Consider the following 25,485-nt stretch of genomic DNA (forward strand, 5'->3'; position numbering starts at 1 on the left):
GTTGTATAGTATGGTGATGGACTCTGTGCGACGAAGTTATCATGTTCGCGATGTTTGCTAACATTGCTGCGGTGATTGAGAGCTCATAGTACAATGCATACATGTGTAAATGCTTTTGTTCGCAGCGTAACATTCTCACTCTTCATAGGCAAATAAAATCGATTGGGTGGTACGAATACTAACAAAGCTGTTTGTTGACTGTCACTGGAAAAATCTATATGATTAACATCTATTGTTTATGAGAAAAATGATTTAGGAGATTTGTCATTGGCTGTCGAGGAGCTTCGTGTTTAGGAAAAAGTAATCTCCCTAATTTTGACTTTCCACATCGCAGTGTGGATAAAGGGCCCAAGATAAGCCAGCATGCCCGTACAAATACACTACAATATGCATATGTAAAATATTTATACAAGTTGTTTTGAAATTTATTTCATTTAAATGTTGCTATCAAAGTAGAACAGTAAAATTAATTGTTGTTTTTCATAACGGTCAAAATCATAAATTATGTGTATTCAAAATAAATTTTCATATACATATACATATAGTATGTATAATTTAATTGTGTAGACTTATTACATAATTTTCTATTACTATCCGCTATACAATGATTACTTCTGCAGTAAACTCTCTTCCAATTAATCGTTACCTTAATTATACAATATAATATATCCAAGTAAATATGTACTTGCATATCTATTTACAAATAATTTCGAAATATTACAATTTGTTTAGTCAATTTAATTCTACGTAAATACAAAACTAGTTATATATGTATGTACATCTAAATATTTGGCAACAACTAAATTCGTTGCATGGTATGTATGTATTTCTTATATTGAATTACTTTAAAGGAAGCATAAGAACCACGACAATTATCCACAGGATTTTCGGTTTCGTAAACTACCACATCTCTCACGTCTTTGAAATCTATGGTCTACATCTGAGGAATATTAATTCTGGAAAGAGAAAAATAATATTTTTAAAAATTATAGCATAAAGCATGAAAAGATGAAAAATAGCAGTTTGATTTTAACTAACAGAAAAATATGCTTTTTAGAGATAATCTCAGTGAACGAACAATTTTTAGACTGGCAGAAGGCTAAAACGAAGCTTTTTTTTTATTATTTGGTTTTGATGGCTGGTCAGCAGACCATATTGCCAGATCAGTAAAAAATACATATCAAAAAGTAAAAAAATTCATATTACAATGTTAAAGGAAGAAATAAAGATAAAGTTTAATGAGTGTAACAGGAGATAACTTATAAACTACATCATCTTATATATATATATTTTTTTTTTAAGGGTTATAGTAGGAAATTAAAGGAAATAGAGTTCACATTATTGTCTTGAATCTTATAATTTTATATTGCTTGTCTTTACAAAGTCAATTAAATCGGAAAGGTATTCCGGATTTTTAGTTAATAAAATTTCTTTAGTAGAGTTAAACTTGGTAAATTTCCATCTGGTATTATTATACTAAGGACAGGTTTAGATCGAGTGTTTTATACTTTCAGTACAAATGTTGCATTGCATGGACCCAATCAAGAACATATATTCGCAATCATACTGGTGTCCGGACATAAGTCTGTTAATGTTTATGAAATTAAGGCTTTAATGGCGGCACAGGCTATCTCGGCGAAGAGTTTAGCCTTTGTGCGCGTCAATTATATATTTTTCGTAAAGCATCTTTGTCACTATATTTGATGTCAATCACAGTTCCATGAGAAACGGCAAGCTTCGCAGCTCTATCCGCCCGTTCATGCAAGGAGAAACCTGAATGACCAGGTATCCACACTATTTCAAATACTTCAATCGACGACGTCTCAATTATAGCATTTATTTTGGTCACTGTATGGTTGTGGCTGCCGTAGCCGAACGGGTTGGTGCGTGACTACCATTCGGAATTCACAGAGAGAACGTAGGTTCGAATCTAGGTGAAACACCAAATTAATAAAAAAATTTTTCTAATACCGGTCGCCCCTCGGCAGGCAATGGCAAACCTCCGATTGTATTTCTGCCATGAAAAAGCTCCTCATAAAAATATCTGCCGTTCGGAGTCGGCTTGAAACTGTAGGTCCCTCCATTTGTGGAAGAACATCAACACGCACACCACAAATAGGAGGAGGAGCTCGGCCAAGCACCTAACAGAAGTGTACGCGCCAATTATTTATTTTTTTTATGGTTGTTTCTGTAGTGTTTTTTTAACATTATACAACTAGTTTTACTATCGGTGAAGATAACTATCTTTTTCGGGTTACTCTTGTCTGCAACCAATACTGCACATTTTATGGCCAAGAGCTCAGCCGATAGGGATGAGATGTTCTCATTGATTTTGAATAGGTAGGATTAACAGCGACGTAGCATTTGATTTTGGAATGATTCTATTTTTTTAGCAATATACTTCGGTGCGTGGTAGGTTGTGGTTCTGGCGTATTCGAGTTTGGATCTAATTAGCGACTTATGGTATATAGGTTTAGGGCAGCATGAGGGGGTAGTCCTCCATTAGTGTTGGTCATCATCCTAACTGCATTCACCTTTGATGTTGCATCTGGAATAGTGGTCTTTAAATTTCAGGCGGTTACTTATCCATTTTCCTAGGAAATTGATTGAAAGTTTTTGTCTTATAGGGATATTATTAATTTGAAACTCTATATTCTTTTTGGAGCCATTAGCAAAGTACATACAATGCATTTTGGTAAGGTTAAGATTGCGAGTTGCTAGTTTCATAGAATGCGTTTGTGTTGTTTGATAGATTTAGAACTGCTTTATCCAAGTCCCTTTCATACGAAATGATTGCAAAGTCGTCCGCGAATTGGAATATGGATGTATTTTCGTCTTGCAGTTCGTGAAGAGATGTAGATTATATATTAAATAATATTGGGCTGAGACATGACCCTTGAGGGATACCACCCGTCACCTTCATGACTTCTGGGTTCTTTTAGAGAAGAAATTTAGTATCCAATGTGAAAACTCAGGTGGAGTACCACGCTTAGTAAAAATGTTACTAAGTTTATTTATATCAACACAATCGTAGGCTTTGGATATATCAAGCGCTACCATTACCACTTTATATCCTTTCTTCTTTTTGGAGGTAATAAGATACATCATTTGATTCATACACATTGTGCCGGAAAGGTTTATGCGGAATGCGAAACTAGAAGCTGAAAGAATAAGATTTTGCAACTTTGCGCAAACTGAAATCAGAGATATGGGTATAAAATTCTCCACTAAATTTAGATCAACTCCCATTTTGGGAAGGGAATTATTCTAATTTTTCTCCATTTATCAATGACCGTATTATTTATCCAACAATAGTTAAGTGCATCCAGTAGTTTTTCCTGACTCACTTTCGGTAGTGCCTTAATCAAATTGTATTTTATTCCGTCAATTCCAGCGGTAGTATCTTTAGTTTTTCTAGCCAACACCGTGTCTAGATTTTCGAGTTCAAATGGGGTCATCTCAAAGTCATTAGTTGGTATTATGAGTACTGGTGTTGAATTTTGGGGGATCTGATTGTCGAGGTGACTAAGAAAATCCAACTTTTTGTTGATTCATGAGCGGGGGAGTTACTAGCTAATATTTTGTGACAGTGAAAAGATCTCCAAAACTTCCGCCCGGATGATATTTTGCTTGTTTCTGATAGATGTTCTTCTAAGTAATGTAGCCAGGGTGCTATTCTACCATGCTTTAGGTCTATATCTAGATTCTATTCCGGCCGCCGTAGCCGAATGGGTTGGCGCGTGACTACCATTCGGAATTCACAGAGAGAACGTCGGTTCGAATCTCGGTGAAACATCAAAATTAATAAAAAGATTTTTCTAATAGCGGTCGCCCCTCGGCAGGGAATGGCAAACCTCCGAGTGTATTTCTGCCATGAAAAAGCTCCTCATAAAAAATATCTGCCGTTCGGAGTCGGTTTGAAACTATAGGTCCCTCCATTTGTGGAACAACATGAAGACGCACACCAAAATAGGAGGAGGAGCTCGGCCAAACACCCAAAAAGGGTGTATGCGCCAATTATATATATATATATATATTCCTTGAACTATCAATAACCGCTCTAAAAGACTCTGAGATATTTTGCAGCACTGAAGACAACCTAAGATTTGCCAGACCCTAATGTAATCTCTTTTTGGAGCATACCGACAAGTATTGGCTCATCATAACACTATTAATTTCCCAACACTATTGTATCCCAAATAAAACTCGGAACACCAAAATTTGCAAACGTCAAATCCAGAACACTACCATGACTAATCACATGATCTGCCCTCCGAAGAAAGGTATGTTTCCCATTACTCATGCAGTGTACCCCCAACTCCGAACCATATCCTCCCTTCTGCGAGTTTATGGAATCGCCAAATGCATCGCAACGAGCATTGAAATCGACCCCGATAATTGTAAATGGGTTTGTACTAGCAAAATGGAAGATTATATTCGTGAAGTCAGCGGCTGATACTCGTGGTGGAAAATAAACTGAAAATATGTTTATATTTGGTTTTAAATTAGTAGTTCTAACAGCTACTACAACTAAATGAATTTCAAAGTTATTTTTTAAGAAGCGGATAGTTTTTTTGAGTGCTATGGCAACGCCACCATAACCATCTTGTCTAAATCTGTGAATAAGGTTGTTATTCAATAGGCGTAAGGCGAAATCGTTCTCGTTAAAGTGAAAGATTTCAGATAATAATACAGGATCAATAATGTCTTTGTTCACAAAGTATTCTAAGTCATAATTGCTTGTACTATAACTTTGTATGGAGTTATATCCCAAACCATGTAGATTTTGATTTTTAAAGATCATAAACTTTTCACATAGTTCCTTTTCATTTGATACTTTGCAAAAGCATGAGCATATTTGGATTAGGTAGGTAGGTAGGTGAAATGGTTGCAGTGCCGGTCTGGCACTTCTCAAGTAGCACAAAAGCGCCGGTTTGATACCATTATGAGACCTCCAACCGCCAGATATCTACATCCAGCCAGAGCTGTTGATATAATGGAGGAGACTGATTGGATTTTGGTTGGCGCACTGCCCCAGGCTGTCGAAGAAAGGAGCGCCCAGTGGCCTTAGTCGTCTAGCTGCCAAACCCGGACATTTACAGAGAAAATGCTCTACAGTCTCCTTCTCTGAAAGGTCCCCCCAGCTTCTGCAATGGGGGTTAAATGGTAACCCTAGCTTTTCCGCGTGTGTGCCACTCGTCCAGTGACCAGTAAACACAGCTTCGAGTTTGGAAATTGAATGGCGAGGAGTCCAAAGGACTTTCTGAGTCCTTCGTATATTGTAGTGGGGCCAAAGGGTTTTCGAAATAGCACATGAAGAAATGGACTTTCCTGAGAAATAATTTGTGCAGCTCCCCTTTGATAACTTCAGGGGGACGCCAATGACCGGGGAGGAGGTCTCTGAAGCCAATTCAGTTCACTTCCTGGCAAGCTCTTCAGCAATTTCATTTCCCTCTATGTTCCTATGTCCTGGAACCCAGATCAGAGAAATGTTACCTGCACACCCAAGAGATTTTTATCTCTTCTTTACAGGAGTTTACTAATTTCGTTCTGCACCATGGCGTCGTCAGAGTCTTAATCGCGGCTTGAATATCGGAGAAAATGTTAATATCTCCCTCGCTCCCGCGTTCCCTGAGCATTTTGCATGCCTTCAGGATCGCAAATACTTTTGCTTGAAAAACACTAGCAGTGTTCTGCAGTTTAAAGGAGATAGATACATTGGCTGATTTAGAGAAAACCCCTGCTCCGACCATCGATACCATCTTGGAACCGTCAATGAAGACAGAGGTGTAAGCTTCGGTGTAGATTTTCCCCTCGATCCAATCCTACCTATTTGGAAAGATTATCCTAGCACGGCCCTCAAACTCTAGTTTACGGATAGAGAGATCTGTTTGAAGTTCGGAGAAATACGGTGTTAACTGCCCGGAGCTCTCCAGAGGCCAATCTCCTTTAACCTGATTGCACTTTGAGCTGCGATGGAAATGACCGAAAAGTCGATGGGAAGTAAGTGCAAAAGGACATTTAGGGCAGCACTGGGGCAAGTTTTACAAGCTCCGGTGATGCCAATGTATGCAGTTCTTTGCTCCCCCCCAGTTTAGTGATATTATAGCCGTTTCGAAGAGCTTCCCACCAAACTAGACATCCATATGTTAAAATTGGCAAAACCACTGCGTTGTGCATCCACAGCACGACCAAGCCACAGCCAGTCCCCATTTTTTACCGAACATAGATTTGCAGGAGTAGAAGGCTGTATTGGCCTTCTTTATCCGATTTTCAATGTGTAGCTTCCAATGGAGTTTGGAGTCAAATATCACTCCAAGATACCTAACTTCCCAAGAGAGCGGGAGAACGTGGTTGTTTGATTTAGGAAGTCGGAAGGGTGGAGGTTTACATTTTCTGGTAAATAGCACCAGCTCCGTTTTGTCAGACTTGACTCGGAGGTCGCAAGTGGCAGCCCACTAAGTACAGCCAGTAACCTTTCCAAAATCTCAGCCATGACTGAGGGAAACGGTCCCGATACTATCAGGACCAAGTCATCGGCGTATGCTACTTACCTTAACCCCACCCTTATTTAGCATTTTCAGAACTTCGTCGAAAGGGGCGAAAGGACACCACCCTGCGGCGTCCCACTGTGAACGAATCTAATGACTGTAGCCCCTCTTCCGCCCGCATTAACTTCCCTGCCGCCAAGCAGGGACGAGCTCAAGAGACAGATAGGTCTTTCCTCCTTTAGTCTGTCTAACGCAGTGATGTTATTAGCACCTTCTAAAGGGTGATTTTTTAAGAGCTATAGGAAAGTTTTACAAAAAACACACCTAAAATTAAGAAAAATGCATGAAGTTTTAGTTTAAATCGATAGTACAGTCCATATAATGTTTGAAGATTATTTCATGCAAGTGTTGACCGCGAATGCGCTTCAAATGGTCCATGCGCTTAGTCCAATTTTGACATACTCTTTCCAATGTTTCGGCCGGTATCTCACATATAAATGCTTTAATGTTGTCTTCCAATGCGTTAATTGAAGCAGGCTTGTCTGAATAGACATGAGCTTTAACATAGCCCCACAAAAAATAATCTAAAGGCGTTATATCGCACGATCTGGGTAGCCAATTGACAGGTCCCGAACGTGAAATAAAATGTTCACCGAACTCGCCTCTCAACAAGTCCATTGTTACGCGTGATGTGTGGCATGTGGCACCGTCTTGCTGAAACCACATGTCTTGCAAGTCAAGCTCTTGCATTTTGGGTAAAAAAAGTTGGATATCATTTCACGGTAACGCTCACCATTCACAGTAACGTTACGATTCGCAGCATCTTTGAAGAAGTACGGTCCAATGATACCTCCAGCCCATAAACCGCACCAAACTGTGACCTTTCTGGATACATTGGTAGCTCCTGCAATTCTTCTAGCTGATCTTTACTCCAAAACCATTGATCCAAAAATGAGCTTCTCGCTGAACACAATTTTTCGACTTTAAACTTTCTTAACAGAACACGCATTTTTATAATAAAATTCAATGATTTGCAAGCGAAGAGAAGTCAACGCAATACTACACTTTCAAGCCAAAGGAACAAAGGGGGTTTAAGGTAATTCTGCGTAATATGCACCACTCAACTGATGTTAAAGAAATAACTCAAGTGGTTAGCGAACATGGCCACGAAGTAGTTTATATCCTAAACATCTTGCAATCACGAACTGAAAAGCGTCTTCCAATGTTTTCTATCGAACTCAAACTAGACCCAAACAACAAAAATATATATATATTCCCTAACATCCCTGTTACATTGTAAAATAAGCTTTGAACCACCTCAAAAAAAAAAAATTATAGCACAATGTAAAAACTGTCAAAAATATGGACACTCAAAAAACTTCTGCTCCAAAATCCCAATATGCGTCAAATGCGCAGGAGAACACAAAACCAGCGAATGTAAATTAAATGTTGACAGCAGTAAAATCAAGTGCGCTCTTTGCGGAGAAAATCATACCGCAAACTATAAAGGATGCATGGTGTACAAGTCCTTAAAAATCAAGCGTCTCCCAACATTAAAACCAAAAGGCACAACATTAAATGCCGATGAGCTTCCAAAGCAAGCACTAAAAGAAAAAAGCCAAAATCTTCACTTGCAAATGGTAACACCAAATAAAACATTTGCACAGGTAGTAGCCACGAAAACTGACTCTCTGCCGACATATAACGAACTCAACAAAATTAAAGAAATGATGAAGCAACTTATATACCAAATAGATGGACAAAATAAATAATCTGAAACTAGCTCTATGGAATGCAAACGGCCTTGGTCGGCATGTCTAGGTACTTAAAACTTTCCTAGTTGAAAATAGAATAGACATCCTACTAGTTTCAGAAACACACTTTATGGAAAAAAACTGCATACAAATTCCAGACTACAATATTGTATATTTTTCACCAATCATCCGGACAAAAAGGCACATGGGGGTTCAGCTATAATATTACGAAAAGCAGTCAATTGTGTTATAATGGACCCGTACAAAAAAGACAACATCCAAGCCACAACTGTCCGAATTGAAGAGCTCACTCTCGGCAGCAGGTTTATTTTCCGAGGTGACTATAACGCAAAAAACACAGCATGGGGATCAAGACTGACAAACACCAAAGGAAAAAATCTAATGGATGCAAAGCAAAAAAGTAAAAGCGACTACATAAGTACAGGTGACCCCACCTACTGGTCTACCGATATGAATAAAAAGCCAGATCTTATCGACTTTTTTATGTACAAAGGTGTATATAGAAATCAACTCACAATTAAACCTAACTTCAACTTGTCATCAGATCATTCGCCAATATTTTTTTGGTATCAAACAACTATTGAGTCCCAAGTAAAGTAGGCTCTGTTTTTATGCGGCTTTTTTTTATGCGGTTTTGAAATAGTGCGGTTTTTTTAAATTACAAAATGCATGTCGACCTATCGGGAATTGTACATATAAACAAGATTCTAAACCAGCTAAGCAAAAACTCATCACAGATTACATCAGAAATGCTAACCCTACAAGTATAGAACCGCCTGCATAACTATCTAGATCAGACGTGTACATTTTCTAAAGTGACGAAAGTGATTTTACGCCAAATCCTAAACGAACGCGCAACATGTGGGTATTGTCTGATTCTATTTCTGACTTAAATTTATTTTTCGATTCTGACGTTTCCTAAATAAAGATATAATTTTCAAAAATACAATATTTTGTTTATGCGATTTTATTTAATTATTTCAGATTCATGCGGTCTATGGAACGTATCTATCAATGTCCTCGTCACTTTTGGGCACCGGATGTGAACTACTTCATCCTGAGGGTACTCCAGTCCCATCATTTAAAAATTTTAAGATCTTGTCTCTTAAGCCTTGTGGAATAATAATACGGTTTACGATTTTCATCCAACACATTAGGTTTTCGTATATTATTAGTGCGAATCTACGAAGAAAATATGGCTGGATATCTGTATCTCCCGCGATAAACTTTCAGGCCAACCTTTTTCAACAAAATTGTGGACTTTCTTAAGAATTTCATCTTTTTCTATATCTTTGCGAATAGTATCAGCGTTGATTGGCGGCTGAATTTCGGAAATGTTATAACAAGCCTCTTATGAATCGAATTGGTCATATGTACGAGGTGTGTTTAAAAAGTATCGCGAATTTTGAATTTTCGCAAGTTACGTAAATTCGAATTTCGATTTTTTTGTGGCGATATGTTGGCACTCATGTGTCTCACTCATGCCGACGAGTTTGGCCATTTTAAATGTTGAGTTAATTGTTGACAGCTGCTTTGCTTGCACGTGTTTCGGCTCGTCTTCGATTTTTACCTATTCAAAAAGATGGATCAAAGAACCTGTATCAAATTTTGTGTGAAAAACGAAATTAAGTGCGCGGATGCATTCCGAATGTTGACTGTGTTATAGCACAGTATGCGGAGAAGCTACTTTGGACCAAAGCAACGTTTATCGGTGGTACAAAATGTTCTCTGAAGGCCGAGAAGATGTGAACGACGAAAAGCGTTCCGGATGCACGAGCACTTCAACAACAGACGAAAAAATTGATGAATTGAAGAAAATGGTATTGGTTAATCGTCGAATCACCGTTAGAGAAGTTGCTGAGGACATAGACTCATGCCATTCAATTTTTGCAACGATTTGGGCATGAGACGGGTCGCCGCAAAATTCGTGGGCTTATGGTTATGACGTGGAAACCAAAGCTCAATCATCTCAATAGAAGCCAAGTTCGGTCGAATGTAAGAATTTTGCTTACCGTTTTCTTCGATTGCAGGGGTGTTGTGCATCATGAGTTCTTGCCACAGGGTAAAACGGTCAATAAGGAATATTACCTGCAAGTTATGTGCAATTTGCGCGAAGCAATCCTCCAGAAACGCCCGGATTTGCGGAAGAACAAAAATTGGTATGTGTGCAGACGTTATTTGTCTTGCTTTGTAAAATTTTAGCACAGTCGCAGACTTCATGCGAATAGTTGCTTTAAAGTCTTTAATTGCACTTCATATGTCTTTCAAAGCTCTTGAATTTGCACGAGTATCACACAATTATCTGCTAATGCCAACATACAATTTGGGGTAGCAGCAAATACCATGGACAAGACTCTAAGCTGTTCGAGTTTATCGCTTCCTCTTACACAACAAAGGCAGGCAGTCTACGTTTGTAACTGCTAGAAGGCAGGAGATGATTGTTCTCACCCTATCACAATGGGTGGTCAGTCAAGAACAGAAGAGTCCTTGTGCTCAGACCACAGGTATATTGAGTTTCAGTTTGGCGAGAAGACTCAAATATCATTGCCCTCTAGAAACAGACTGGCACAAGTTTAGGGTGGCGTTGCGCGACCTTGACGTGACGTCACTAAGACTCTGTCTGTCCAATTCGACCTCTCCTTGACCGGACTCCCGTTCCTTGGTGGAATCGAGAGCTCTAGGTGTTGAGGTGTGAGTCGAGAAAACTTCTAAACCCTCAAGACTAATCTGGCTGAGGACTGGGATACCGTAATGTTCAGAAAAACTACAAGAAGCTTATTCGTAATCGAAAAGAGCTTTTGATAGGGAATTCTGCAGCGGTATTGAATCTCTGAGTGACACGGCGAGACTGGTTAGGATCCTGAAATGGGATCCAACCGCAAAGGTAGGGTTAAGGGGCCTGACCTCTGATGGCTCCTTCACGGAGAGGCAAAGTGAGACACTCAGCTTGCTGATGGAATCTCTCTTTTCAGGTTATCAGATAAACGCCGTTCGGCAACAACCCTTATTGAAAGAAGCTGTTGTCAGAAAGAAGCTGTTGTCTTCTCGGCATCACTGGTACGTTGCCAGATTTGTGGTGAACGAGGCCGCCATTTGATTTGTCATCAAATCATTTGACGTCTATAAGTCGCCCGTACCAAATGGAATATATCCTGTCATGCTGAAGGAAGGCATAGGGTCCATGACTGCAGGCTTGAAGAAAATCTTCACTGCATGCCTGACACTGGTTTATATAATCCGCTGTCGGAGGATGGTGACGGTCGACTTCATCCCTAACGTTGGAAGAGATGACTACACCAGCCCCAAAAGCTTTAGACCCATCAGTATGACTGATGCTGAAAAGTCTCGAACGATTGGTGGAATTGCGTATAGGTCAGAAGTCACTGAAGGTTCACCTTCCATTTCAGCATGTTTATCAAAGTGGAAAATCCTGCGAGTCGGCACTGTAAAGCCTTGTAGGGTAGAGCTGGCCATCGAAAGGAGGAGCTACGCTATGGGCATCTTTTTGGACATAACGGGGCGTTTGATAATGACACTTTTGACACTTTCGACAATCTCAATCATGAAGCAATGTAGAGAGCTCTTGAATGCAAAGGAGTGCCTGAGAAAATTGTCACGCCGCGTGAAATACGAAATGGCTCTAAGTGGTAGTATCGAAGTTCAAACCGGTGTTAGGCAAGGATGTGTATTATCTCCACTCTTGTTCAACCTAGTCCTGGGCCTAGTAATGCGACAATCGTGTGCGGCCATTTCCTGGGACTTCTGCGGCCGGCTTGAAGACCTAGACTATGCGGACGATATTTGTTTACTATCGCACAAATACTCAGATGCATCAGTTAAACTACAAGCGGTATGCCACACAGTAGCACAAAAAGGTCTAAAAATTAATATTTTTTCTTTTCCTTGTTCACTCCTCTCGGGAGCATAGGGCCTCAGCCTTGTGTTGGTTTCGTTAATATGTTCTTCATTCCTGACAGGTAGCCGCTACCAGTCCTAAGTAGTGGGAATGCCCACCTGTCGTTGCTTAGGAACAATGCCTTCTTACTGCTTGGAGCGCTATCTACGTGTCAAATTTTTCTGCCAGAAAGATCGCACAGACCAAAGTACCATACAAAGACCAAAGTATTGCGGATTAACACCACCAGCGTTCTTCAAATTCGACACGCCACTTCAAGATGTAAATGAAGTTTCCTACCTTGGGAGCATAATTTCAAAAAACGGCGGATCAACAACTGACGCAACCGAATATTTAAAGGACGCGTTGCATTTGGCATGCTAGACAAGGTATGGAGATCAACCCACATCCCGAGGCACACAAAACTGAAAATATTTGATGCCAACGTGAAGTCAGTAGTTCTGTATGGATGTCAAACATGGAACTTAAGAACAAGCATATCACAATCATTGCAATCCTTCCTAAGTTGCTTACGAAAGATAATGCGGATATTCTGACCATATTATAATAATCATCGAAGATCTTTGGGCGGCTACCTGGCAAACACCAATTAACATAGAAATTAATCGTCACAAGTGGAAATGGATCGGACACACATTGTGCAAATCTTGGGATGACATCGCAAGGACAGTTCTAGACTGCCATAGGAGCGGGAGACCAGCCAACACATGAAGGCGACAAATAGCAGCAGAGGCGGACAGAGCAGGCCGTTCCTGAAGTCAAATTAAACATCTAGCTCTATACAAATGAAATTATAACTTGTTTATTGAGGTCCTATGTTTCATCTAGGAACTATGGGAAACTTTGGTTCCTTGGTATCACAAGATCTATCTATTCAGATTTCTTCGGCGGTCGAGTAAATTTGAAGAAAATTAAAAAGGGAACCCGAGTGGAGTACAATGGGCTCAATGCTGTTTGAGTGCTATACTTGCTAGTTGCTAATTGATTACCGAGACTTTGGCGCCATAATCTATTTGGAACTGTATTGTTTGGTTATAGTTTCTAAATCTATCGTTTTGTGTCTACTTCTGAATTTATTATGTCGATTACAAAATTCACTGTTTCAAGTGTGTCAATTCGCCGTTCATTCACTTGTTTGTTTTGGTCAAAATTTCGTTTTGCGTTCATTACTTTACCTTCCCTCTGCTTTAATCTACAAACAGCAGCTATATTCCCTTTTTAGCGCATTTATTACAGATTACGTTTCAAAATTTGCATTGCCCCCTTAAATAAGAATGATCATAATCTGGGCACGACTGAAGTTTAAGTTTTTTCTTTCTGTTCAACTTGTTATCCCCTCTTACTTTGCTGTTCATTTGCGCTGGATATGAACTTGTGTTCTCTTTGTTTGAACAGTTTCAGTTGATGCTTGAAAAGTTACGGCAATTAAGAGAATATCTACTAGTGACAGATGCATCTTTTGAAAAACAACTACACGCACTTAATCGTATGGAGTACGAGCTATGATTTGATCACGTATCATTTTGTCTATGAAATTGGTTGAATAATCTGTGGCGTTACAATTAATCTTGCATTCTCTTGCGGTTGCGGTTACCCTTAGGTCTGCGACCCAATCTCTGTGTGTTTGCCTGAGCTTCATTTCCTGTTTGAAAAAATGATAACCAGCAAGGACTATGTGGCGTTTTGACTGCAAATTTTTCGATAATTTGGAATTCAGTTGTAGATTGAAGATTTCCAACGCCAAACGAATTCTTTAATAACTCAAACAATTCTGTATCAATCCACGATAGAAAAACAACTTTTATTTATCTGAGTAGGATTCCCAATTCTGCTGGTCCTTATTAAATGAACGAAATTGTGATTCCAGCGTGCGCTTAGGATCACTGTTGCTAAGCATGGACTGCTGAATTGACTGCATCCACTGTTTTTGTTGTTCAAGCAATGATATTGCGAATCTTTGCTGCTGCTGGACTAATTGCTGAATAAGACTCTAATTCACGATTTTGAATATCTCAACTTTTCACGTTTTTAAGTGGATGTATTTTAGTACATATACTAATTTACTTGAAAAAAAAATTAAAAAAAAAAAACATTATATTATATTTCTCCCGCTGTGCTGTCATTTGTTACTCAGTGTTGTTTCTTTAGACATTCGGACCTGGATCGAGTAGGTTATTGTAGCTAATGGACATTATCGAATGATTTTACTGATATACTTATATAATAAGTAAATGTATGTTGCATAAAAAACTCATGAAATTTCATTAAATTTTGCCCAAAACAGAAGTTCATTGGTTTACTCTCAAGGTGTCCACAAATACCGTACCCATCCTGTATTTTAAATGTACAATTTCGAGCTCATGTTTTGTCTGCATGTGACATTGAGTGGAGTTCTACGAATAAATCGGATAGTTCATCCCGAATTTCATTTGTATTTATTGTTGAATGACACGTGGTAGACCCAAGGACATTAAGAAGTATGTGAATGTATACTACAATTTTATGAATATGTTTATAAATATAAATAATTTTTCTTACCTTCAATAAAAGAATAGAATCAACCCTGTTAAATTTTTATATGATTGCTCCAAATATTCTCTCGTTGATTGCAATGATTTTCCTCAAAGAATATGTTTCATCGCAGTGTTGCGGCAGATCTACAGGTAAAAGTCTCCAGAAAAAAACGACTATCAGTATCCAAACCCCGCCGATCCATGCCCAGTCATTGAGGGAGTAACACTACTAACTATACCTAATTGTGTGGCTGTATTATTTGTTTGTCAGTGTTGTGCAGCAAATTTCATACGTTTTTGTTTTTGCCTTTGGTTGCAGAACCAGACACGCACCACGTTTTTCTTCAAGTCCAATTTCTCAGCAATAGCAGCAATTTTCTCACCAGAGGGCCTTGGCTGCACGGCAAAATAAGCTTCCAGGGAACGTTTTTCAGGCGCCGCAATGGAAGTCCTTTTTCTTGAAAAAAGACTCGATATAGATTACTGTTACAAAGTAGTTGCATTTAAGGTTTCTTGCCAATGTAAAGACGTTGCATACAGGGTGCCCAAAAAGCTATTTATTTGCCATACTGAAATACCCATTTCTTAAATCAACACCATTTCTTATTCATCGAAAAAATTGAATTTAATAGTATTGAAAGGAAAGAAACTGGATTTTTAAGTAATTACATGCCAAATGGGTACCCAATATATTAAACAATGGTTTTTGTAAGATTTTAGGAAATTATTTAGTCTAGTTCAGTCGCCATAAATAATTTTATTTTAATAGCCAAAATATCTCCCAAAACTTACAATTATTTATTGTCATAATACATCCAAAACTATATACTTATTGCCTTGGTGAAATATTGTTAAAATAATGTTTTTTATCATAAATTTAGAAAGCACAATTGCAAAAAATTTAATTAAATCGGGCGATTATAATTTAGAGAGTTTTAGTAAGCCGCCTCTTAAAGTAATCTGTCTATGTATTTCCACAGTTCAGTAAAGAATACATAGCACAATGTTAATTTTCGAATGACTGAGCTCATAACTCTCATACAAATAGAGAACCATAAATAGCTTTATGAAAACTAAATATTATCTCAGCTATATATATGTATATTATATATTTATACAGTATGCAAAATCCATATTTTACAGTAATTCCATTCCTGTAAACAAAATAAAACTAAAAATTTACGTAAAAAAATGTATACAGGATGCATATCAGACTTTCTTGAGTAATTAAAAAAAAAAATAGGTCTGCATTTAGTTTAATATAATATTTAGATAGGTATCCTTTTTGTTGTAAAATAGCTTTTAGACGCTCATTCGTTGGAAAAACAGCTTTTAGATGGATTCTACAAGTTTTTCATGAAGTTGGGAAATATTTCCGAAAATATTCTGGACTTTCAAATATTTTTGGCGTTATATCATACAATGCCAACAGCCTGGTATTCAACGCGGTGTGCTTGGGATCATTATCTTGTTGAAAGATAAAATGTCATAGCTTTAAACACTTTCATATAGGTTTTTATTCAAAATACTAATACAAATATATTTTTTTGCACTCATCATTCTTTTTATATGATCATCATATCTTTTATAAAAAGAATGATGAGTGCAACCCGAACCATTAAAACATCTCCAAAGCATTACCGATGAAGCTCGGTGGTTATAGGTGAGTTTGTTATTGCGTCGAACCAAATGAGTGCTGACCAAAACTCACACAAATTGTGGTTTTGCTAAACGATGGGAGAATGAAGAGAACAACCCGCTCACGGATCTGATGAAAACAGTGTCAATAATAAATTTAACTTGCAAATGATAAAGGAACGGAGATTTTTTTACATACTGACATATATAAAAGACACAAATTTTTGAATACAAATTCATTTCTAAGGTAATTAAATTCATTATTTTTATTTATGTAAATGATATTCATTCTTAATTCTTTATTAATTCTTCCATATTTAGTTCTTGTTAATATCGACTAATTCTTAAAAGATTTGATAAGTGTTCGTACGTCAGATTGTTGCTGCGACTTTATTGATTGAAAGCTGCGTAGATATTGAGCACGGTCACAGCAAACCAAAAGGGTCGACATCACAGTTTCATGGAGTACGCTAATTTCCCAGAAATGATGTCTTTTCCAAAAATGATGTCTTTTATTTAGGGACTGTCTTGCAAAAGTAGCCTGTTTTGATTTTTGCTTTTTTATTAATTCCCTCAGTAGGTTTAATATTTTTACTTAGACTGAATAGTATATAAGCTTGGTTTCACAGTTTCTGATATTTTTGGCAGCTTATCCCTTGTGCATGCTTACGAATAAATTTGCCCTTAATTTGACAATTTACCGATTTACGTCCTATGATTAAAAATGTGCAAAATCTTTCATATGGAGGCGTTCCATACGTACGTTAACTTTTGAATTTCAGATTTTGTTGCTACTTGGTAATTTAGTTGTATTTTGGAAATTTCAATGTTTTGGTTTTGCGAAATTTCATTGTTTTTGCAAGTAGTAACAAAATCTGAAATTCGAATGTTCATGGATGTATGGAACGCCCCATATGTATATTACAAGCATGCTGACGGTGAAACACTGAGTAAGTGCTTGGCAAATAACAGGACAATTCCAATGTTTTGGATTGTGATGGTATGTTGTCCGTTCCTTTTGAAATTGCAAGTTAAGCATTTTTCTTTCCAATTATAAAACATACGAAGTCTGTTCAAAAAATAAAGTGAAGGTTTCAAATTTTCGCGAGCTACGACTTTCGATTAATATTATTTTTTATGTTGGTACACTCGTCTCGAAGATATGTTCACTGTTTTAGTAATATAGCATGTTTAGTTTGTTTCGGAGAGGCATAAATGAGACAAGTGTTTTGCGTGTTCGGCGATTTTCTGCTATCGACTCTTGGCTCTCCTGGACTCTTTCCATTAGGACGATTTGGCTATGGTTTGGATGTCATAACAGAATATCCATGATTCGTCACCAGCTATGACCCGTTTAAGCAAATCTGGATCATCGTTGACGTCATTCAACAATTCCTGAGCGATGCTGTTTTTGGTCAAAATTCAGCAATTTTGGAACGAATTTCGCTGTCACACGCTTTATGCCCAAAATTTCCGAAAAGATTGCATGATACCGATATGCCGACATCCTCAGCAACTCGTACTTGTTGTTGAATATGTTGTAAGAACAAAAGTTCGAAATTTCTTGTTAAATAATTTACAATGCATAATAATTCATACAAAACAAGGGTGTACGAATATGGATTTTGCAATTGTGTATAGGATTTGAAAAGAATATTTATTTAAATTAAAGTTATTCTAAAAGAATTAAATTTCATATAGTTTGTTTTCATTTATGTCAAAAAATCGAGATTTTTCTGGCAAAGGGCTATTCGTCATCATTGTATTGAGTAGAGATGGGCGCAGACGATTGTTTCGAAATACGACACAGGAAGGCATAAAGTATTTTCCTTTGATCGATCGATGAACTTTTAATAAGGCTCGCCTAGGTATAAAATCTTCGTATATGCTTTTATTTTGAGTATACTATCGTTTATATAATTATTATTTATGGGTTGGACCTCGTATCATGATTTGGAAGAGGTCACACATTCAGTTCGAGTCATGTAGAAATATTTCAAAAATACTATATGTTCGAAACGGTTATATCGTGATAGGGAATGAACCATTGTCTACGCCCATCCCAATAAGAAGATGAGTTTAAATACATGCACAAATGTATGCACTCATATTTAAACAAGATTCTGTGCACCAACTACGTACATACATACACACGAATTTAGGCTAAACTAATGCACATTGAATAAGTAACATATCCCCGTATATTTGTTGTTCGAAATACATTGAAAACAAGGGCACCATATACAGTTTGTGGTCGATAAAGCAACAGGTCATTTTTAATGCGTTCATACAAATGCAAAGCCTCTACAGCAGTTCCTTCAAGCAACTCGGTGGTCGACTACGAAAATAATGCATTTCTATTTAATTATGATGACTGAACTACAGGGTGGCTGATGAATTTTGCTACATTAAGAAACTCAAATAACTTTTTTTTTAGTGTATGGAATTCATTTATTTTTTTTCAAGTTGAAGGTCATTAAATTTTATTAAATGTAGCTTAACTAGTTTTAAAAACAATTGAATTTAAATGCCCCCCATGCTCGTTGACACAAGTGCGGCATCTTAGTAAAAAGTTGTTCATTGCTGCTTTGAGAGTTGCGACAGGAATAGCCGCAATTGTTGCCCGAATGGATTGTTTTAGTTCATCCAAATTTGTTGGCTTTGTTTTATAAACTTCTTGTTTACATAAACCCCACAAGAAAAAGTCAGGTGCAGTAAGGTCAGGCGACCTGGGGGGCCAACGAAATTCGGAGTTTCTTGAAATCAGTTTATTGGGAAATTTTCGTCGCAACTCTGTCATAACAGTCTGGGCTATGTGAGACGTTGCCCCATCTTGTTGAAACCACACAGAGTTGAAAGGAATTCTCTTTCGGCGTAGTTCTGGATAGAAAAATTCTTTCAGCATTTTCAAATAACGGTCTCCAGTACCCGTAATGCTGTGACCATTTTCTTCAAAAAAATAAGGCCCGACAATACAGCGTGAAGAAACCGCACACCACAATGTCACGCGAAGAGGATGCAATTCCGTCTCGAGGAGTATCTGTGGGTTAGAAGTACTCCATATTCGACAATTTTGTTTGTTCACATTGCCGTTTAAATCGAAATGGGCCTCATCAGACATGAAAAGGCAGTTTAACATGTTTTGGTCTTCTTCCACCATTTGCAGGATCTTCTGGCAAAATTCCAAGCGAATCGGCAAGTCTGCTGCATTCAGTTTGTTAAACATTTGAATTTTGTAGGGAAATAAGTCTAAATCTTTGTGCATTATTGTTTGCAAAGACTGTCGGCTGACACCAAGTTGAGCAGATAAGCTTCTTGTTGAAACCCTTGGATTGCTTTGTATAGCTGCAGCTACAGCAGCGATCGTTTCCTCCGTCCGAACTGCTGGGTTTCGATGATAAAGCCTTCTTGCGACTGTTCCTTGCTCAGCAAAATTATTCACCAGTCTCATTATGGTCCATCTGCTCGGGGGATCGCCGCCAAACATCCGCCTGTACTCTCTCTGTACCAAAACTACGGACTCCAGTGCGTGATAGCGGCGGACTATCCAAATTCTTGTTTGCGTGTCCCAGTTATCCATTTTAATAAATTTTAAAGATCAATCTGCAAATTAAAACAAAAATGGAACAGATAACTTAAAAAGAAAAAAAGTTATTCAATTTTTTTTTGGTAGCGGCTTTCATCAGCCACCCTGTATAAGCTAACTACAATGAAATGAAGAACTTCCCCAAACTCACAAGCAAGTGGAGAGTTTACTCACTTTTCTTCGTTTATTCCGGCACTGCCTTGCTCTTGTCAGAACATGACATCACTCCCTAAATTTTAACTTCTTTGGGAGTCTGCAACCATACACAGTTTTTCAATGTACATCCAGAGGTTTGCCATTGCCTGCCGAGGGGCGACCGCTATTAGAAAAAACTTTTTCTTCAGTTTGGTGTTTCACCGAGATTCGATCCTATGTACGTTCTCTTTGAATTCCGAATGGTAGTCACGCACCAGCAGTCGCCTGCTGTATAGCATCGAATTATGGAAAAGTTAGTAACAATTTAATATTTTCGAGTTTTACATGAATTCTTGTTAATAATAAAAAACTTCAACTATAATGACGTCAATGAGAAACGGACTTTTAAGGATTTGAACTCCTTTAAACAGAGCAATATTTGTTTAACCAATATTCTGACAAGTGATATAAAACTAATTGTTTTTTTTAGAGTTAAATTCGCATGACCGGTGTGCCCCGGAAAGGTGTATACACAAAATATCCGCAATGACTGTTTTTATTCAAAAAGGCATTACGAAAGTCGGCAAGAGAAAAACAAGGAAAACACTTATCAGCAACTCGATATGTCCACGTAATGCTTCCCATATACACTTATTTTATATAAAATTACTGATAATAATAAATATTACCTAATCTGAATGAAATAGAATTAAAATAAAAAATTGTATTGTATTTAAAGCACTGTTGTCAATATTTAAATATAACTCTTTTTTTAATTTGAATGTTCTTCTTGAAAATGGGGTAAAGAAGGCCAGGATAGCCTTTTACTCCTGCAAGTCTATGTTCGGTAAAAAATGGGGACTCAAGCCACAGGTCATGCTGTGGATCTCCAACGCAGTAGTTTTGCCAATTTTAACGTATGGATGTCTAGTTTGGTGGGAAGCTCTTCGAAACGGCTATAATATCACTAAACTGGGATGGAGCAAAGGACTGCATACATTGGCATCACCGGAGCTTGTAAAACTTGCCCCAGTGCTGCCCTAAATGTCCTTTTGCACTTACTTCCGATCGACTTTTCCGTCATTTCCATCGCAGCTCAAAGTGCAATCAGGTTAAGGGAGATTGGCCTCTGGAGACCACCGTATTTCTCCGAACTTCGAACAGATTTCTCTATCCGTAAACTAGAGTTTGAGGGCCGTGCTAGGATAATCTTTCCAAATAGGTAGGATTGGATCGAGGGGAAAATCTACACCGAAGCTTACACCTCTGTCTTCATTGACGGTTCCAAGATGGTATCGATGGTCGGAGCAGGGGTTTTCTCTAAATCAGCCAATGTATCTATCTCCTTTAAACTGCAGAACACTGCTAGTGTTTTTCAAGCAAAAGTATTTGCGATCCTGAAGGCATGCAAAATGCTCAGGGAACGCGGGAGCGAGGGAGATATTAACATTTTCTCCAATAGTCAAGCCGCGATTAAGGCTCTGACGACGCCATGGTGCACAGCGAAATTAATATAGTAAACTCCTATAAAGAAGAGATCACATCTTTTGGGTGCAGGTAAAATTTCTCTGATCTGGGTTCCAGGGCATAGAAACATAGAGGGAAATGAAATTGCTGATGAGCTTGCCAGGAAGTGAACTGAATTGGCCTCAGAGACCTCCTACCCGGTCATCGGCATCCCCCTGACAGTTATCAAAGGGGAACTGCCCAAATTATTTCTCAGGAAAGTCCATTTTTTCATTTGCTATTTCGAAAACCCTTTGGCCCCACTACAATATACGAAGGACTCAGAAAGTCCCTCGGACTCCTCGCCATTCAATTTCCAAATTCGTAGCTGTGTTTACCGGTCACTGGATAAACAATCAAAAGGATAAACAAAATTAGAGTGATAAACACGTGCGCGAAAACTATATAGTCAATATACATATTTATAGAAAAGCAGACTTTAGTCAAATCAGACAGTAAATAGATTCAGGATACTGAGTTTTATGCTGCAAAGAAGAGGTGAGGAGTCGCAGGAGTTTTCAAGTTAACAATATTGGACAAGTGCCCTAAAAAATGATTGGTTTGCCAAGTCGTCTTCCAGTGTAGTATGAAAAGTAAAACGTTCATTGCCACCGACATTATAAATCAAGAAATTTATATGAAGGAATGTTTGCAAAACGTAATAAACACACCAACAAGGTTACAAAGACAACCGTAGATTTAGCACAGGCATCTATCAAATGCGGTACCAGCTGGTGGTAGCAGAGGAAGAGGAAGGCCTCCACTGCGTTGGAAAGATCAGGTGGAGAAGGACTTGGCTTCACTTGGTGTGTCCAATTGGCGCCGGTTAGCACGAGAAAGAAACGACTGGCGCGCTTTGTTAAGCTCGGCCAAAATCGCATAAGCGGTTATCGCGCCAATTAAGAAGAAGAAGATCTATCAAAATCGCAGGTAAGTTTTTATATCTTACTGAGCTAACTCCTGAGATTTTAATATTGGGGAACATGATGCTCCCGCGGTTCAGTTTTGTTAAATGCTTCGAGACTGAACTGGACAATAAAAAGATTTCGTAAGGTTTACTTAAAACTTACAAGATAAACCAAAACTTACACCATAAACCTCCCTCACCGAGGAGTCTGCGGACTAGGGAAATGATACTTGGAAACGCTAGGTAAAAATACGGGTATATTTCTACACAATAGAAAGGCGCGCTCACTTTAACTTGAACCCAACAAAATCATAGTTGGTTACATCAAAACTGGTGCTGGAATGCCTCGATAAACCAGAACAATCAGGGATGGACTCTTTGGGTTTCAAGGCACATAATTGTAGGTTTCGTAGAGAGGAAGACGAAACCGCCAGACATGTGCTGGCACCGTACCCTGCACAGGGCTATTCTGAGATCTATGTATGTATGTACAGGTCTATGAGCGGGACAAACACCTGAGGAGGAAACGAAAGGAAAGATATATATCCGTTAGGTCGCAATGCTAAATCCCATTTTAATAATATAAATGATAACGAATTACTAGTAGTTCCAGAGGGTATGTAAAACTAAATATAGTAATTAGTCGTGCTCATGATAGAAGTAATTTAAAAACCAAAACAAAAAAATTTATCATACCTTATTTTTTCTGCTTGTTACGTACCGTGCATACCGAGCAAAAAACTGCACCTCCTGCATCCATTATAGTCAACATTAGTAGTTGGTGGTTTCCAAACATCTTGCAATGGCGAATATAAAGGGTGGTTAAATTTCAAGGGCCGATGTTGAATGTGAACCACACCTAAACGCCAACGACACCGTTTGACTTCTTTCTTTGGAGTTATTTGAAAGAAAAGGTGTACCTCAATAAGCCAGCAACAATTCAAGAGCTAAAAGATGAAATAATTCGGAACATTAACGGCATAGAACGTCAATTATGCCTCAGCGTCATCGAAAATTTGGACCATCGGATGGAGGTGTGCCGCCGAGGTCGCGGCGGCCATTTGGCCGATATTTTATTCCATACGTAATTGAGCGATACCAATATTATCATAATAAAGAAAAATAATAATAATTTCCAAATAAAAATCCTATTTTATTCAAAAGCAATACCGGCCCTTGAAACTTAACCACCCTTTAGATAACGAACTATTTGCATTTGGTGGTCTTTGGAGATGTGCCGCCGAGACCGCGGCGGTCATTTGGCCGATATTTTGTTCCATACGTAGCTATACCAATATTATCATAATGAAGAGAAATGGCAATAGTTTCCTAAAAAAATTGTATTTTATTCAAAATCAACACCGGCCCTTGAAACTTAACCACCCTTTATAAAGCTATTACAGATACCGACAGGTTTGCCCTGTGTGAATGTGCAAGTCAAGAGGCTGAACGCAATATTTGTGGACAGGGTTCAGCAAACAATCAATTTGACGTTTTCAAGGAGAATAAGCACTACTCTTTTTTAACTATTACTGGGTATAAAGATGCGAACAAAAGATTATCACCAAATACGCTGATCTATAAAGCGACAACGATTGCGTGCGCAACAGCAGAAGCGAAGGTCGTATAAAATACTTGTTGCAGTCTTCTTTGTTTAATGTGCTTATTTTTAATTAAATTGTTAGACTATCATTTTTTTTATTAATATAATTTTTTGGATTTTTTAAATATAAGTCACTATATGAACCAGCCTATATATTTATACTTTTTTCGACTTACTGAAAATATTTAATGCCTTTTTCAGGCTAATTTTATGAAGTCTGAAGCCTGTTAAAAACTTTAACAGAAATAAGAAATCGTAAATATGGAAGATGTCCACAGGTGCCTGTACTCGTAGTGTTGTTATACTGATTGTACCTCCTAAATTTCTTAGTTGTATTAATTAGGTACCTACATTCGGAAATTACTCAGCCTTTGACAAGTCCATGATCATTAAATTGTTTTATCATATGACTTAGGAACCTACTTAGACCACAAACATGAATGTGTAAAAATTAAAATGTTGGAAAATCAAATTAATTGTTCTCGTATACTTAGAAGGTGTGTCTCGCGGTATTAAGATTAAAGGAAAAAATACTTTGAAACTGTATAAGCAATGGCGGAATGCAAGGCATGTAATTCAGTCCAGACAAATCCCTATCTGCGTATTGAAGCAAGTCGATGTTCACAAGCTGTTCAGTACAATAAACAAATTCTTTCTACAAAAAGAATCTGCGTATTGAAGCAAGTCGATGTTCACAAGCTGTTCAGTACAATAAACAAATTCTTTCTACAAAAATGGCTTGCTGAGATGCCGCAAATGTATTATAATTATTTTAGAAAAAATACTAAAAAGCCTTATTTCGAAAGGAATTTTTCTACATATCAGAAAATTGTAAGCTTTATATTGATAAATGTGAATCAAAGAACAACAATGAAAATGGAAACATAAAGTTATCACATCCAATTTATGCAGAAATAGTGAAGAAGACTTATTATCAATTTATCAATTTCATGCTAAGTCACCCCTCACCCCGGTTTTTAAATAATATGGGATCAGCAAATTCTCTATTATTTTAAAATAAATTTACAAAATCATAATAATAATTTAAATGGCTGGGATTCGTAATAATGTATCTTGGGCAATTTTTGGCAAACTATAATGTCTTTATTGAGACTTGGTGGAGATATTAAGGAGGGTTTAAGGAACAATCATTATAACTCAAAATTATTCGGGAAATAATAATTTCGTAATTATTTGCTTCAAAGTGCCCTCGCGAACTTCACTATAATTTGGCACATTACACTATATATTTTTTTACACTTCACCAAAATTCACTAAATATACACTCACACGCGTGTTTTTACTTATTTTTATACTTATATTCAAATTATTTTCATTAAAATTTAATGCAAATGCATTTGTCCATAGAATCACTTTCCAATTTTAATCGCGAATAAGAAGGTTAGAATGACAAC

At 37.7% G+C, this 25,485-nt stretch overlaps 1 protein-coding gene across 1 annotated transcript in view; it reads right to left on the reverse strand.

Moving 5' to 3' along the window:
* Positions 1-661: 661 nt before the first annotated feature.
* LOC128858547 (inhibitory POU protein) overlaps positions 662-25,485 on the reverse strand; it is a 154,980-nt gene continuing 130,156 nt past the window's right edge. Inside the window, exons 7-9 of the mRNA XM_054094924.1 lie at positions 14,989-15,146; positions 14,721-14,934; positions 662-956 (exon numbers count right to left, since the gene is read on the reverse strand). Coding sequence (XP_053950899.1) covers positions 14,873-14,934; positions 14,989-15,146 — 220 coding nt within the window. The 3' untranslated portion in view covers positions 662-956; positions 14,721-14,872. The remainder of the gene's footprint in view (positions 957-14,720; positions 14,935-14,988; positions 15,147-25,485) is intronic.

Source organism: Anastrepha ludens, chromosome 3, assembly GCF_028408465.1.
Source record: "Anastrepha ludens isolate Willacy chromosome 3, idAnaLude1.1, whole genome shotgun sequence".
NCBI classification, from domain to species: Eukaryota; Metazoa; Arthropoda; class Insecta; order Diptera; family Tephritidae; genus Anastrepha; species Anastrepha ludens.